This window comes from Argopecten irradians, chromosome 16 (assembly GCF_041381155.1).
Source record: "Argopecten irradians isolate NY chromosome 16, Ai_NY, whole genome shotgun sequence".
Classification (NCBI taxonomy): Eukaryota; Metazoa; Mollusca; class Bivalvia; order Pectinida; family Pectinidae; genus Argopecten; species Argopecten irradians.
In genome coordinates, this window is record NC_091149.1 from 10,352,738 (window position 1) to 10,370,446 (window position 17,709).

General features: G+C 35.8%; 1 protein-coding gene across 2 annotated transcripts in view; it reads right to left on the bottom strand.

Annotated features, from left to right (window-relative positions):
- LOC138311057 (alpha-catulin-like) overlaps window positions 1–17,709 on the bottom strand; it is a 57,453-nt gene that overhangs the window by 9,194 nt on the left and 30,550 nt on the right. For both annotated transcript variants that reach the window (XM_069252488.1, XM_069252487.1), the window contains 4 exons: window positions 7,401–7,451; window positions 2,470–2,730; window positions 1,950–2,072; window positions 459–542 (listed from right to left, as the gene is read on the bottom strand). In XM_069252488.1, the coding sequence (XP_069108589.1) occupies window positions 459–542; window positions 1,950–2,072; window positions 2,470–2,730; window positions 7,401–7,451 (519 nt within the window). The remainder of the gene's footprint in view (window positions 1–458; window positions 543–1,949; window positions 2,073–2,469; window positions 2,731–7,400; window positions 7,452–17,709) is intronic.

The following is a 17,709-nucleotide window of genomic DNA, read 5'->3' on the forward strand; positions in this document are numbered from 1 at the left end:
GATAAATAACATCCACTGAAAGAGTTGATCGAACCTGGCCAGGCACTTAAGGCATTCAACCTTGTTACCAAGTTGAAGAAAATCAGTTTACATTTGTTACAGTTATTGCGCGGAAACGGAGTGTTACAGACAGACGGACAAACCCAAATTAATATCCCCCATTTCAGAGAAAGCGGGCTATAATAAAACAGACCAATCACAGGCCAGCAGAGATATCTTTGGATGTCCATCAAAAGAATCTATAGACGGTACACTGTGGTTGACAGTATTGCTTTGAAGTTAGATGTCAGTCTCCCTGTAATCTTCAAAGGAAGTTTCTGTCAAACTGTAATTGGTCAGTTTTTTTTCTCCTGAACTGCCTTAAATTTTAGTACGAGATAGTCCAGAAGAAGATATAATATAATGACAGTGATAGTAACCCCTGGAGTATTGATAATGAGTATTATGATAGCCCTTACCTTGGTAGCACAGATAAAACTTGTAGTTACAACCTTGGCGATGGCGTTCATCAAGTTCTTTGTCTCTTGTATAGCACTGTCCACCTATGAAAAAAACCAATTTGTTCATTTATCAATACATAGTAAATCATTATGTCATTTTGAGATCAATAGAATTTTTCTGGTACATGCATTTTTAAAACAGCAGAATTCTAGTATCCCATCCCATTTCTTGTCTTTAAAACAGCAGAATTCTAGTATCTCACCCCATTTCTTGTCTTTAAAGCAGCATAATTCCAGTACCCGACCCCATTTCTTGTCTTTAAAACAGCGTTATTCTAGTACCCCACCCCATTTCTTGTCTTTAAAACAGCAGAATTCTAGTATCCCACCCCATTTGTTGTACATTTTTAAAACAGCAGAATTCTAGTATCCCATCCCATTTCTTGTCTTTAAAACAGCAGAATTCCAGTATCCCACCCCATTTCTTGTCTTTAAAACAGCAGAATTATAGTATCCCACCCCATTTGTTGTACATTTTTAAAATAGCAGAATTCCAGTATCTCACCCCATTTCTTGTCTTTAAAACTGCAGAATTCCAGTATCCCACCCCATTTCTTGTCTTTAAAACAGCAGAATTCTAGTATCCCACCCCATTTCTTGTCTAAAAACAGCAGAATTCTAGTCATATCAACAACCAGGTTTGCTGGGAGTAGATTATCCTAAGAAATACCACAAACCAACAATCATTATCTAGCAACTGCCCCCACAAGGGATTCCAACTCACAACCAAAAGATGGAGGGCTTGTGTTAAAATGTTAATTCCGTCTTTGCATATTACAGAGTTAGCTCCCTTGCAGGTAGGTATCAATTGTTACGTCATTATTATGTGAGTGCAATTCCCGTCGTTTTCTCAGAAAAGTATGACGTTACGCTCGCAAACACATGACGTCACAATCAATACCTACCCGCAAGTGCAGACAACACTGTAATATGCAAATTCGGAATCTATTGATGGGGGCACTCATTTGGTCTAATTAACACTTAAGTTTAATACTCAATACTTATATGTGTTCTCGCTATGGCATAAATTATAATATAATTTCCTACAACAGGTGTAATATACTAACTTATTATTTAAGCATTGATGTCAATATTTTTTAACTTAATCGGGTATAAAAGAAATTTTGTGTGCAAATTGTGTTCATCCGTGTAGCAGATTGATTCTTACAAAATTTAGCAAACAAAATTTATTTCATAACCTGACAAAGTTAAAAAATTGTGACATCAATGCTTATAATTATCTTTTCACAATACTTGATAACATAAGACACTTTAAAAGTATATGATTCCATTGATTATCCAATGGATTATTTCATTCTTAATCAATATGCAATGCTGAGGTCACTATTGTGAGGTCATCATACTGGATTTTCATAGTAGAATGAAGAAAAATAATCTGTCAATCAGAAAGTGTGATTTAGTATGAAGCAAATAAATATTAATGATTACTTTATTAAATGTGGCAGATTTTCCATATGTTGGAGACTTAAGAGTGGCCTGGAGTTGCTGACAGTAGGAAGGGATTCGGTCCAGATGTGACAAAAGTTCTTCTCTATGGACACAGAGGGGTACCTGTAATTTGAGATAAAAAAAAACCTGTCAAATAATCCCTAACATGTGACTATGACTCCTTAAATCATTCACCCCTGAACACACTTTTAGACTCTTCTAAATCAAAGACAAGGCCAGTCCATTATGCTGTTGGTTAGTATTTGAATCTACCAGGGTAGTATAACACCATATAGACCTCAACAAAGGTACATAATTGGTTAATATGAAAAAGATATAACACGACAATGAGGTAAATTGTACTGTTTCTATGCAAGTAAATTTAAGAAATTTTCATAAAGCATACATTTTTCCATTTATTAAATTGATTAAAAGCTTGTTGACTTTTCTTAATTAATTTGCTATCCGATGTCAAATTTTTACAAATAAACTAATGGTTAAACAGAAAACTTCTTCTTACCCGATCAGCAAACTCCCTCACAGTTTTATAAAGTTTGTTGCCTTCCTCTGCGAAATATTCCGCCTGCACGAAGAGGTCGTGTGTTGTTTTCAACGGTCCCTCCCCTCGGGTAAAAAGGTACATACTAAACGCCATACTTGACATGTTTTTGGCACGCTTAACGATGTCGTTATCAGGCTCCTCCCACTTGTCTGTCTCCGCATCCATTTCCGACGTGATTAACTTCATCTCAAGGCCGAGCTTAGCAATCTTGGCTTGCTCCTGTTAAGGTCAAAGGTTAAATGTTTAAGCATTATTCTCTATATCTTTTGGGGTTATGAAGTCAGAGACGAAAACAAAAGGACATTAAAATGGCCGTTTGTTTTTTGTCTATGACTTCATAACCCCAAAAATATTGAGAATAATGCTTATAATTTCATTCAGATGAGTTATCTGAATGAAATTATAAGCATTATACTCAGCTACTAATTAGTTAATCTACTATTACCGTATTTTCCGGACAATAAGTCGCACCTGTGTACAAGCCGCAGAGGCCTTTTTTACGATTTTTTCAGGTTTTGTACACACATAAGACGCACCGTTACATAAGCCGCAACCAAAAGTTAGGCCCATGCACCCACGCAACCCTCTGTGTATATACGATCGATCTCTAATAAAGCATGGTAATGCTTATCGATCGATTAGAATCACGAAAACTGTCTGTAAACTTGTTCTGTAAATGTATAACAAATAAAACTCACAATGATGTAAATATCTTTAGCAAAATTGATTTGGTCATGTTTCTGTTCGTTGTTTACTCTGCCATTACGTAAGACTTCTTTTAGCTTGTGTGTAAACAAACATGGCGGCCGTACGAATTCACGCTTACTCTCTCTCATATTTCAACATGCCGGTTAAAATACTTTCCTCAATATGCATACGATTTTCTTTTATATCTATTTTGATATACTTCGCGTATTAATTATATTGATGTGTAAAGGATTACTGTATTATCAAGACTATCATTAACCTAAAATTGACTTCGTTTAGAGTGTTCTCTCTCAACTTGCCATCCCATGATGCAATTCACCGAAGCCTTATTTTTGTAAACTTCCGGATATGATTTCGTGGTGTTTGCCGCTATAGAGATCGATTAAATGATTTTAATATCACTGTGCGATGTTTGCATTCGTTATAATGTTCTAAATTACATGTGATTTACGTGTGTGAACTCGATTGCTGATTATTTCATTGAAATCACGGCGACAGGATTCCGGGAAATTCCCCTGTTGACCGACATATGTGTAACACGTGTGCAAGTTCGAGTTCATGCTTACTCTCGCTCATATTTCAGTACGCCGGTAAATACTTTCTTCAGTATGCATAAGAATTTCTTTCTTGATATATTTTGTGTATTAAATGTATCTTTGTGTAAAGAGTTACTGTATCAATCGACTTCGTTTAGAGTGTTCTTCCACTGTTTGTCAACTAGATATCCCATGATGCATTTCACCGAAGCCTTATTTTTGTAAACTTCCGGATTATGACCTCGTGGTGTCTGCCGCTGCAGAGATCGATTAAATGAAGTTTCATCGCTATAATGTTCTATATTACATGTAATTCACACTATAAACTTGACTGCCGATTATTTCATTGAAATCACAGCGACAGGATTCTGAGAAATACACATGTTGACCATGTGTAACACGTGTGCAAGTTATATTTAGCAGTCATTCAGAAGATTGTTTTTTCCCTGTCTGCGGACATTTCTTTCACTCAAATAATATTTAAATAATATATTTAACTTATTGTTTGATATTTGATGGTTTTTGACGTTTTAGTTATTATTTTCTTGGTAACGATCCTGCAGCAAATCGATAGCGAAATCAGTCCGCCATTGTGTTGTGACTGTAAACAACCACGCTTCAGTCGGCCGATTTTCCATGAATTAAACAATTTTACGATTGAACATGTATCTGGTACGTTATTATTTTTATCTTTATTATATTTTCATCACATATTATATCGTTTAAACACTTTTACAGTGATTTGTTCGATGTATAACTTTACAAAACTGGCGAGTAAAACTTACGATTTTCACATGTGAATCACGACGTAATAATGCCAAAACATCGTCAGATTTTGGTTTTCGTCCACAGATAAGTCGCACTGGTGTATATGCCGCACTCCCGATTTTCAGGGAAAAAAGTAGCGGCTTATACTCCGGAAAATACGGTATTAATTATTTCTGTGATTTTACTTATTTTTACAATAAAACAAATTGAGTTATGGCGCGGTGATATCTTATACAATAATTCCTTTTGGCCAATGACTGTCGCTTTTAGAATTCCCCACGAAACTGTTTTATACATATGACGTCATAATACTAGACGTACAATTCTTTCGGTCTATGGAAAAATAACCTCAAAGATCAAACCAATAGAAATGGGTGTAACATATGAAATTAAATTATAAATATATTTTTTTCCCTTCAATATTTATCAATTATTGCTCAAAATAACCCTAACATGGCCATGTAGGCCTTATATATTTGGATACCCAAATTTAATATTTTCAAAGTTAATAGCCTAGCTACGTTGCTTATGATTATGTATCTCTTTTAGTCAAATTTTAACTATAACAGTCCGTGGCTATAATACAGAGTATTATAAGCAAGTGATTTTTTTAATATATATTATTACTAATTTTACATTGATGAATGATCAAATTTTTCTGATATTTTTCAGAACTTTTTCTTTTTCAAAGCAGCAAATCCTTGGGAAACAGAAAACAAATTTTTCAAACAACTTGTAAACTCATGAATACATGTATCTATAAAGTTGTAAATATTAGGTTGATATTTGAATGCAGAAATAAATTGGGACACAATAGTAGAAATGTTGAAGAAATGGTCAAAGGTCAAAATAGAGGTCACAATGACCTATATTCTGGTATTCTTATTCTGAAATAAACTTTATTTATTTTAAATTGATTGCGAAACAAGTAATACAATATATACAAATCACTTTCGATGGCCCAGTTATATCCGTGTGAGTGCCAGGTCTTAAATGTGGTAGGAAACCAAAGTGCAATAAAACATCAAGGTATGCGAGAAAAATACTCTTACATACATGTATGTGGATATGGAGGATAGGAGTATTCTATTTATAGGTAATGATTTGATTTCATATGTTACACTCATTTCTATTGGTTATATCTTCAAGGATATTTTTTTTCATAGACCGAAAGAATTGTACTTCAAGTATTATGATGTCATATCTATACAGATCGTTTTTGCAGGATATTTAAAAAGCTGTAATCATTGACCAAATTTAAACTGAACTATTGGATAAGATATCAATATGCAGCACCTCAATTTGTGTTATTGTAAAATTAAGAACAAAATTATTCCCAATAATTAGTACCTAATTGAGTTATCTAAATAAAATCATCAGCATTATTTTCAATATCTTTTGAGTTTATGAAGTCATAGACAAAAAAAAAAAAAAAACAAAAACAGACATTCTTTATCACGTCTATGAAAAATGTCCTTCTATTTTTTATCTATGATTTAATAAACCCAAAATATATTGACAATAATGCTTAAATATACAATGTCTGGATAAGATACGGGTCATAAAATTGTCTTCTTTTGTGTTTCTGAGATAATGCTCTATATAGATTATACAGTAACCTACACGGAAGAACAACAATTGGTTGAAGTTATGCCAATCGAGCTAGCACATCTGTATTTTAGTCATATTATAACAACATATCTATATATTTTATATATCTGTTGTAATCAACAGCGACAGTACAGGAAATTTCTTGGATAGTAAAACTGGCGAGTCTCGTGTCGGCAGTACCACTATAAAATGAACGGTTACAGTCAGGGTATCATTTGGAAGTTATTGATTTCTGGAAGAAGCTATATCGCTCTGTACAGTTAGTAGTTAAGACGACTCTGTTAGGCGTGACCTGAGATTACAGTACAGATCAGCTTAGAAAGAGTGACTTCAAATCGCTTGGAAACTCAATGAAGCAAAGGAAGCAATTATTAACCTATTCACCTCTATAAGACACATTTAGGCTCTTCTAAGTCAAAGAGAAGACCAGTCCATTATGAAATATTGGGGTTGAAGATTAATGAACTTATTTACCCCTAAAAGACACATTTAGGCTCTTCTAAATCAAAGTGAAGACCATTCCATTATGAAATATTGGGGTTGAAGATTAATGAAGTTATTTACCCCTAAAAGACACATTTAGGCTCTTCTATATCAAAGAGAAGACCAGTCCATTATGAAATATTGGGATTGAAGATTAATGAACTTATTCATCCCTAAAAGACACATTTAGGCTCCTCTAAATAAAAGTGAAGACCATTCCATTTTGAAATATTGGGGGTAAAGATTAATGAACTTATTCATCCCTAAAAGACACATTTAGGCTCTTCTAAATAAAAGAATAGACCAGACCATTATGAAATATCAAAGGTGAAATTGGTGCTGATATGTGTCAGTTTTGATATGATAAAATCATCACTTGAATCATAAACATTACTTAATCAAGGTCCTTGAGTTTGTCTTCATCAAATGCAATTTTAGGCGGGACAATTAAAAAGGATCTTAATACTGTAGAAGGATTGGACTGGGTTATTCATCGGTGACCAGGTAGCTCAATCAGTATAGCATCCAGCTAGCATTCGCAAGTCCTGGGTTGGAGCCCACATCTGGCCACTATAACTTATCCTCTCCTGTAAAAAACTTAGGACTGAACAAAATATCTGTGGTGGTGGTATAAGTGTCTTGTGTGTCTTTCAAGATGAAAACCGAGAAAGGAGGGTGGACTGTAAAGGGTTTTAACTGGGTCGATTTTAGATGACCAGATAGCTCAGTCGATAGAGCATTCAGCTGGAGTAAAAATTATAGAAAAAATTAAGTAATGCTTACCTCAGCATCCAGCTTGACAGGTCTCAGGCTACGGGAAGTTGTCCCATGTTTCTGTAAAACACACAAAAAATTTTCATAATTCATATGTTGGAATTTAAAACCAAACTTTGAAAATCAAAGGTGATTTATTTAAAGACCCTTTGCCCTGTATTATAGGACATGTTTAGGTGTAGAGACAAACACAAACCTCAGGGCACCAGCGGAATTTAACTCGCTATATATAGATAGTTTGTTCTAAACATATTACAAACATCTGAACCTCGACAGAAAATGAACAGTAGTAGTTACATCATAACCATGAATTTGTCTTGTGTTGTCGTTATAAATGTGTTTTACTGTACATATATGTGGCACATTTTTGTTTATGTCCTTTATTAATTATTATGTTAATTAAAGATGATCCACAACTAACAAACAGGAGCAGACAAATCAGTATTTTTTTTCAGTTACAAAAGTTACATACTAATTTACACCATTGAAAAGTTTGAGCTTCTAATTTTACTTCAAGATAAAAATATTAAAAATAATTAATTGTGTCCTGAAAAATATCTTTGGCACTATGTCCTATATGGAATGAAGCACTGCATGCACCAAAAGCAAAATAAATTATTTTATATCATTTTTTTGTGTTAATTAGACAAAAATATACTCGATTAAACTCCAATTATTGTTCAAAAGATGAGTATCATTTATGCTCAGTCCGCAGTAGAGCATCTTTAACAAATGGTCATTTAAATAAGAATCAATTAGCTCAGATTAGGACATTGAAAAGATTTGTTGAAATAAAAAAAACATTGCTAAAATAAATTCTACCATTGAAATATAAAATTGCTACAGTATATGGTATCGAGAATTAATCTAAAATGCATTGATCGAACAGCCAATGCTGCACTAAGTTAAACTCCGAAATGAGTGCGGTTCAATATTCTGCTGATCCAGAGAATTGCCTGATTAGATTGAATCTCGGAAAAGTGGTTGAAGATTTGAAATTAAACGGATTAGAGAATCTGATTATACAGCTATCAGGCTGTCACAACACTACTGGAAGAGCTGATACAAGTCAGCTTAGAAATCCCCAGAGATATATAGAACAGCTGATACAAGCCGGTGCGGAAATCCCTTGGGGAATCACAGAATCAGTATATGGCTTTCTGATGGCTAATTTTTCTTGTATCTTTAAGTACTAGCAGTGCTGGAATCTCAGCTATACAAAAAAGATTCACTGGTGTTTCATGGACAATATCATCAGCATCTTACACCATATTCATTCTAATTAGCATCTTCCCCTATACGCACCCTCCCCTCTACTGCTATTCCCCTTATAAGCAACCCTCCACTAGAAGATGGAGTTGAAGTTATATCCTTATAAGCAACCCTCCACTAGAAGATGGAGTTGAAGTTATATCCTTATAAGCAACCCTCCATTGGAAGAGGAGTTGAAGTTATATCCTTATAAGCAACCCTCCACTGGAAGAGGAGTTGAAGTCATATCCTTATAAGCAACCCTCCACTAGAAGATGGAGTTGAAGTTATATCCTTATAAGCAACCCTCCACTAGAAGATGGAGTTGAAGTCATATCCTTATAAGTAACCCTCCACTAGAAGATGGAGTTGAAGTTATATCCTTATAAGCAACCCTCCACTAGAAGATGGAGTTGAAGTTATATCCTTATAAGCAACCCTCCACTAGAAGATGGAGTTGAAGTTATATCCTTATAAGTAACCCTCCACTAGAAGATGGAGTTGAAGTTATATCCTTATAAGCAACCCTCCACTAGAAGATGGAGTTGAAGTTATATCCTTATAAGCAACCCTCCACTAGAAGATGGAGTTGAAGTTATATCCTTATAAGCAACCCTCCACTAGAAGATGGAGTTGAAGTCATATCCTTATAAGTAACCCTCCACTAGAAGATGGAGTTGAAGTTATATCCTTATAAGCAACCCTCCACTGGAAGAGGAGTTGAAGTTATATCCTTATAAGCAACCCTCCACTAGAAGATGAAGTTGAAGTTATATCCTTATAAGCAACCCTCCACTAGAAGATGGAATTGAAGTTATATCCTTATAAGCAACCCTCCACTGGAAGAGGAGTTGAAGTTATATCCTTATAAGCAACCCTCCACTAGAAGAGGAGTTGAAGTTATATCCTTATAAGCAACCCTCCAATAGAAGAGGAGTTGAAGTTATATCCTTATAAGCAACCCTCCAATAGAAGAGGAGTTGAAGTTATATCCTTATAAGCAACCCTCCACTGGAAGATGGAGTTGAAGTTATATCCTTATCAGCAATCCTCCACTAGAAGATGGAGTTGAAGTTGTATCCTTATAAGCAACCCTCCACTGGAAGAGGAGTTGAAGTTATATCCTTATAAGCAACCCTCCACTGGAAGAGGAGTTGAAGTTATATCCTTATAAGCAACCCTCCACTGGAAGATGGAGGTGAAGTTATATCCTTATAAGCAACCCTCCACTGGAAGATGGAGTTGAAGTTATATCCTTATAAGCAACCCTCCACTGGAAGATGGAGTTGAAGTTATATCCTTATAAGCAACCCTCCACTGGAAGATGGAGTTGAAGTTATATCCTTATAAGCAACCCTCCACTGGAAGATGGAGGTGAAGTTATATCCTTATAAGCAACCATCCACTAGAAGATGGAGTTGAAGTTATATCCTTATAAGCAACCCTCCACTGGAAGATGGAGTTGAAGTTATATCCTTATAAGCAACCCTCCACTGGAAGATGGAGTTGAAGTTGTATAAATATAAGAGATTTTTCATGCGCAGCTTACATTTTAGTTCTCCTTTTGTTTTTAAAGGGTTATTGGTAGATTGTCATACACCTGAACCACTCGACCACCAATTAACCCAAGTTGTAGGACTAGTGGTAGAATGTCAGACACCTTAACCACTCAGCCGTTGTGACTCAGTGACTCATTTAGTTCTACGTATACCAGGTCATTTAAACATCCATATAACCTCAACCAAATCTCTATTATTAGTAACAATAAAAGAAGATATGATTTTACAAGGTCCTTAAAGCATCCATATAACCTCAACAAAATTTCTATTATTAGTAACAATAAAAGAATATTTGATTTCACCAGGTGCTTAAAGCATCCATATAACCTCAACAAAATTTCTATTATTAGTAAAAATAACAGCATATATGATTTTACAAGGTCCTTAAAACATCCTTATAACCTCAACAAACGCTCTATAATTAGTAACAATAAAAAAATATTTGATTTTACCACATCCTCAAAACATCCTTATAACTTCAACAAAAGCTGTATCATTAGAAACAATAGCAGTATATTAGATTTTGCCAGGTCCTTAAAACATCCTTATAACCTCAACAAAAGCTCTATAATTAGTAACAATAAAAAAATAATCCTTATAACTTCAACAAAAGCTGTATCAATAGAAACAATAACAGAATATTTTCATATAACCTCAACAAAAGCTCTATATTTAGTAACAATAACAGAATAATTTCCATGTAATCCAAGATCGTTGAGTGCAGTCTTCAAATTGCTTTTCAAGCGAAGGATTGCTGTATGATAATTGTGACATTTTACACTACACCCATCGCTGGAATCAAGTTTTGATTCAATAAGCTCCAATCTGACACAGTGGCAGTGTGATATTTTCATTGATCCAGGAGCAACACTCCTACACACTACTGTTTTCTATAACACACAAACAAATTCCCGAAAGAAGCTGCATTCAAATATTTTGCTGACACAGACATTCAAATACGTTTAAAGTATTAAACCTGTTAAAACCGGATTTCTCTGTATTCTGGCATATATAGGCCTAACGTGCTGGTCTAGATGACATCTGTAATAGACAAGTTCCACTCTACATAACACACAAATAAATTCCTGCAAGAATCTGAAATAAAACATTTTGCTGACACAGACATTCAAATACGTTATTGTGTAACTTGTCAAATTCGGTCTTTTATTATCCAGATCCCTTTATATTCTGGTATGTGATATATATATAGATGATGTAAGGCATTTTTTCTTATATAATATCATTATATAATAAAAAAAACAATTAAATTAAAGCATGTATAAAAGTGAAATTTGGTCTATATTAAATACAGACACAAGTTACACAATATATAGCACACAAATAAATTTCGCCATTAACTTGAATTCAAAACATCTCCCTGATACTAATATCAAAAGACAATCCTGAAGAACAGCGGCAGCTGGGAAAATGTTAGAGATCGATGGCAGATTTGTTTTAGTTTTGTTTTTTATATATATATATATATATATATATAGTCTCACATACTTGCACAGTCTTGCGTCTAAATCCAACGAAGTTAGAAGAAGAAATGTTTTAATATCTCCTGAAGATTTCCCATTAAGAATTGTCACAGATAACTTGTAGGATATGTTTCTGCAGGTGGTGGCTTACAGCCGAGATGGTTAATTAGACAGCAGACATGGAGATCTATAGTTGTTGAAGGGAAAACGCACCTGAGGAAGTAGGTGTCAAGTTAATGTAACACAGTACCAAACTTACACACTCTATCTTTAAAACTACTGTACAGCCAGCCTGAGCCATTGATTTTTAAATCTTCCAAAGTCAAACTTGCAAGCTCAGTTTATGCTACGTCAGCCTCGCCATGCAGCAGTTAGTTTGACAAATACCGTCTTTTAACAGGCAAGATAGTTACTTTGGATTCACGGTATATACCGCTAACAAGGGAAATTAAAGGATGGCTCCATTTCATGTGTTTTAGGGACAATAGCTGGAAGTGGACTAGTCCAATATATAGACATGTTAGACAAGTGGGATCCTCTCCATGCTGGGACAACGTGCCATATATCTTACAAATACATAGTAACGGCAGCCGTAATCGCCATGTCTGGCCGCACCGCACCACCGATTCCACACAACCTGCTGTCATTTCATCTCAGTAACCATACAAACACATTAATGTCTTCACAAAAAATCCATATTCTACATTTTCTTTAATTATTCCCTGCACACCTCTCCTCCATCAATCACGCTGGTTACCATGGAAACTAAACTACAATACTCTATAACTGTACTTTTACTTATTATCATACATCACCAATTCTTATTATCAAACTGATGTAAGGCAAAAACACATCAATCCTCCTGAGAAAAATCACATCCAACTTCAAAAAGGAAGAAAAAGATATCTTACATGTCTGTATACGAAGTCATGGTAACCAATAAGGGTAACCATAGTGATACGTTTACATCTTGGTCTGTAGTCATGGTAACAAATACATTTCACCATAGATATATATAGGTATGTTGCCATGGCAAGTAATACATGTAATCATGGTTATATATCTAGGTCTGTTGTCATGGTAACCAATACATGTCACCATAGTTATATATCTAGGTCTGTTGTCATGGTAACCAATACATGTCACTGTAGTTATATATCTAGGTCTGTTGTCATGGTAACTTATACATGTCACCATAGTTATATATCTAGGTCTTTGTAATGGTAACAAATACATGTCACCATAGTTATATATCTAAGTTTGTTGTCATGGTAACTTATACATGTCACCATAGTTATATATCTAAGTTTGTTGTCATGGTAACTTATACATGACACCATAGTTATATATCTAAGTTTGTTGTCAGCTGGTAACCAATACATGTCACCATAGTTATATATCTAGGTCTGTTGTCATGGTAACAAATACATGTCACCACATTTATATATCTAGGTCTGTTGTCATGGTAACTAATACATGTCACCATAGTTATATACCTAGGTCTTTGTAATGGTAACAATTACATGTCACCATAGTTATATATCTAAGTTTGTTGTCATGGTAACTTATACATGTCACCACATTTATATATCTAGGTCTGTTGTCAGCTGGTAACCAATACATGTCACCATAGTTATATATCTAGGTCTGTTGTCATGGTAACTAAAGTAATACATGTCACCATAGTTATATATCTAAGTTTGTTGTCATGATAACCTATACATGTCACCATAGTTATATATCTAGGTCTGTTGTCAGCTGGTAACCAATACATGTCACCATAGTTATATATCTAGGTCTGTTGTCATGGTAACTAATACACGTCATCATAGTTATATATCTAGGTCTTTTGTCATGGTAACAAATAAATGTCACCACATTTATATATCTAGGTCTGTTGTCATTGTAACTAATTCATGTCACCATAGTTATATATCTAGGTATGTTGTCATGGTAACAAATACATGTCACTGCATTTATATATTTATGTCTGTTGTCATGGTAACTAACAACATGCCATCACAGTTATATATATCTAGGTCTGTTGTCATGGTAACAAATACATGTCACCATAGTTATATATCTAGGTCTGTTGTCATGGTAACTAATACATGTCACCACATTTATATATCTAGGTATGTTGTCATGGTAACTAATACATGTCACCATAGTTATATATCTAGGTCTGTTGTCATGGTAACGAATACATGTCACTATATTTTTTTAAGTACATTTGGGGCCAGCATTTTGCTGTATTTTCCCAATCTTATGTAAAAAAAAATCCCAAATAAAGAAAAACTCCCAAAAATATACATATTTAAAAACAAGAGGCCCAGAGGGCCTGTATCGCTCACCTGGTTTGTAATGCCAAGTAATGTTCTGAATATAAGTTCATTGTTTCTTTTCTGAAGAAATTTGGATATTTACCTCTAATTCCCCTATTGGGCCCCACTCTTTCTCCTCCAGGGGGGTCAAAGCCAAAATTTAGACGAATTCTGTTAACCCCAAGGATGTATCTGGCCAAATTTGGTTACAATCCATGCAGACCTCTAGGACAAGTAGCAATTTATAGGATTTACCTCTATTACCCCAATTGGGCCCTGCCCCTCCTGCCCCCGAGGGGTCAGAGCCAAAATTTATACAAGTTCTGTTCCCCTTCCCCCAAGGATGTTTCTGGCCAAATTTGGTTACAATCCATGCAGAACTCTAGGACAAGTAGCCATTTATAGGATTTACCTCTATTTCCCCTATTGGGCCCCGCCCCTCCTGCCCCCGAGGGGTCAGAGCCAAAATTTATACAAGTTCTGTTCCCCTTCCCCCAAGGATGTTTCTGGCCAAATTTGGTTACAATCCATGCAGAACTCTAGGACAAGTAGCGATTTATAGGATTTACCTCTATTACCCCTATTGGGCCCCGCCCCTCCTGCCCCCTGGGGGTCAGAGCCAAAATTTATACAAGTTCTGTTCCCCTTCCCCCAAGGATGTTTCTGGCCAAATTTGGTTACAATCCATGCAGAACTCTAGGACAAGTAGCGATTTATAGGATTTACCTCTATTACCCCTATTGGGCCCCGCTCCTCCTGCCCCCAGGGGGTCAGAGCCAAAATTTATACAAGTTCTGTTCCCCTTCCCCCAAGGATGTTTCTGGCCATATTTGGTTACAATCCATCCAGAACTCTATGACTAGTAGCGATTTAAAGGAAATGTTGACGGACGGACGACGGACGGACGGACGACGGACGGACGGACGGACGGACGGACAGACGGACGGACGACAGACGCCGCGCCATGACATAAGCTCACCGGCCCTTCGGGCCAGGTGAGCTAAAAATGAGAGTAGAATTGTCATACTCCTATTTACCTGTGTCAAGATCCAGAGGGAGTCAATGGGAAACATAAGAAATTCATGGCAATGACATAGGTAAAGATAGGGAAATTCAAACAAGATTATATGACTTGTAAAAGGACTCTTTGGTACAAATATACAGGGTAACATGTCTAAATCGGATGTTACTGGGCCAACATATTTGGTCGGTATAGTCAAGTTTCCTGATTATACAGGTTTTAATTACTGTAAATTATTCATTAATAAACTATGTTGAAATACACATGGATTCAGATTAAACAAGAACTGGTTTTGACAAGTTACATTGTATGTAATTATGAAGAAATAAGAAACTTAAGAATTGAATATGTATAGTTAATGTTTGTTACACTTAGCAACTGAAAACACAATATATATGACCAGCAAGACTCTGCTTATAAATTATATGCTGAGAAATTAGGAAAAGAAATTATAAACACTAATTACTAGACATGTAGTGACTATATCTGTACTTAGGTAAGATCAACATTACAATTTTTATTTTAAAATGAAAAATGTACCAACTATCACAAGGAATCGAACATTGGATAATCATGATAATTGTACTTGACACAAGAAAAAGAACAGTTGGTCACGAGGATTGTACCTAACACAAGAAACAGACTATTTGAGAATCAGGATTGCACTTAACAGGTAAAGGGAGCATTTTTTATCAGGATTGTACTTTACACAAAACAAGAGGCCCAGAGGGCCTGTATCGCTCACCTGGTTTGTAATGCCAAGTAATGTTCTGAATACAGGTTCATTGTTTCTTTTCTGAAGGAATTTGAATATTTACGTCTAAATTTCCTATTGGGCCCCACCCCTCCTGCCCCCATAGGGTCAGAGCCAAAATTTATACAAGTTCTGTTCCCCTTCCCCCAAGGATGTTTCTGGCCATATTTGGTTACAATCCATCCAGAACTCTATGACTAGTAGCGATTTAAAGGAAATGTTGACGGACGGACGACGGACGGACGGACGACGGACGGACGGACGGACAGACGGACGGACGACAGACGCCGCGCCATGACATAAGCTCACCGGCCCTTCGGGCCAGGTGAGCTAAAAATGAGAGTAGAATTGTCATACTCCTATTTACCTGTGTCAAGATCCAGAGGGAGTCAATGGGAAACATAAGAAATTCATGGCAATGACATAGGTAAAGATAGGGAAATTCAAACAAGATTATATGACTTGTAAAAGGACTCTTTGGTACAAATATACAGGGTAACATAACTAAATCGGATGTTACTGGGCCAACATATTTGGTCGGTATAGTCAAGTTTCCTGATTATACAGGTTTTAATTACTGTAAATTATTCATTAATAAACTATGTTGAAATACACATGGATTCAGATTAAACAAGAACTGGTTTTGACAAGTTACATTGTATGTAATTATGAAGAAATAAGAAACTTAAGAATTGAATATGTATAGTTAATGTTTGTTACACTTAGCAACTGAAAACACAATATATATGACCAGCAAGACTCTGCTTATAAATTATATGCTGAGAAATTAGGAAAAGAAATTATAAACACTAATTACTAGACATGTAGTGACTATATCTGTACTTAGGTAAGATCAACATTACAATTTTTATTTTAAAATGAAAAATGTACCAACTATCACAAGGAATCGAACATTGGATAATCATGATAATTGTACTTGACACAAGAAAAAGAACAGTTGGTCACGAGGATTGTACCTAACACAAGAAACAGACTATTTGAGAATCAGGATTGCACTTAACAGGTAAAGGGAGCATTTTTTATCAGGATTGTACTTTACACAAAACAAGAGGCCCAGAGGGCCTGTATCGCTCACCTGGTTTGTAATGCCAAGTAATGTTCTGAATACAGGTTCATTGTTTCTTTTCTGAAGGAATTTGAATATTTACGTCTAAATTTCCTATTGGGCCCCACCCCTCCTGCCCCCATAGGGTCAGAGCCAAAATTTATACAAGTTCTGTTCCCCTTCCCCCAAGGATGTTTGTGGCCAAATTTGGTTACAATCCATGCAGAAAGCTAGGACAAGTAGCGATTTAAAGGATTTACCTCTATTTCCCCTATTGGGCCCCGCCTCTCCTGCCCCGGGAGGGTCAGAGCCAAAATTTATAAAGGTTCTGTTCCCCTTCCCCCAAGGATGTTTTTGGCTAAATTTGGTTACAATCCATGCAGAACTCTAGGACAAGTAGCGATTTATAGGATTTACCTCTATTTCCCATATTGGGCCCCACCCTTCCTACCCCCAAGGGGTCAGAGCCAAAATTTATACAAGTTCTGTTCCCCTTCCCCCAAGGATGTTTGTGGCCAAATTTGGTTACAATCCATGCAGAAAGCTAGGACAAGTAGCGATTTAAAGGATTTACCTCTATTTCCCCTATTGGGCCCCGCCTCTCCTGCCCCGGGAGGGTCAGAGCCGAAATTTATAAAGGTTCTGTTCCCCTTCCCCCAAGGATGTTTTTGGCTAAATTTGGTTACAATCCATGCAGAACTCTAGGACAAGTAGCGATTTATAGGATTTACCTCTATTTCCCATATTGGGCCCCACCCTTCCTACCCCCAAGGGGTCAGAGCCAAAATTTATACAAGTTCTGTTCCCCTTCACCCAAGGATGTTTGTGGCCAAATATGGTTACATTCCATGCAGAACTCTAG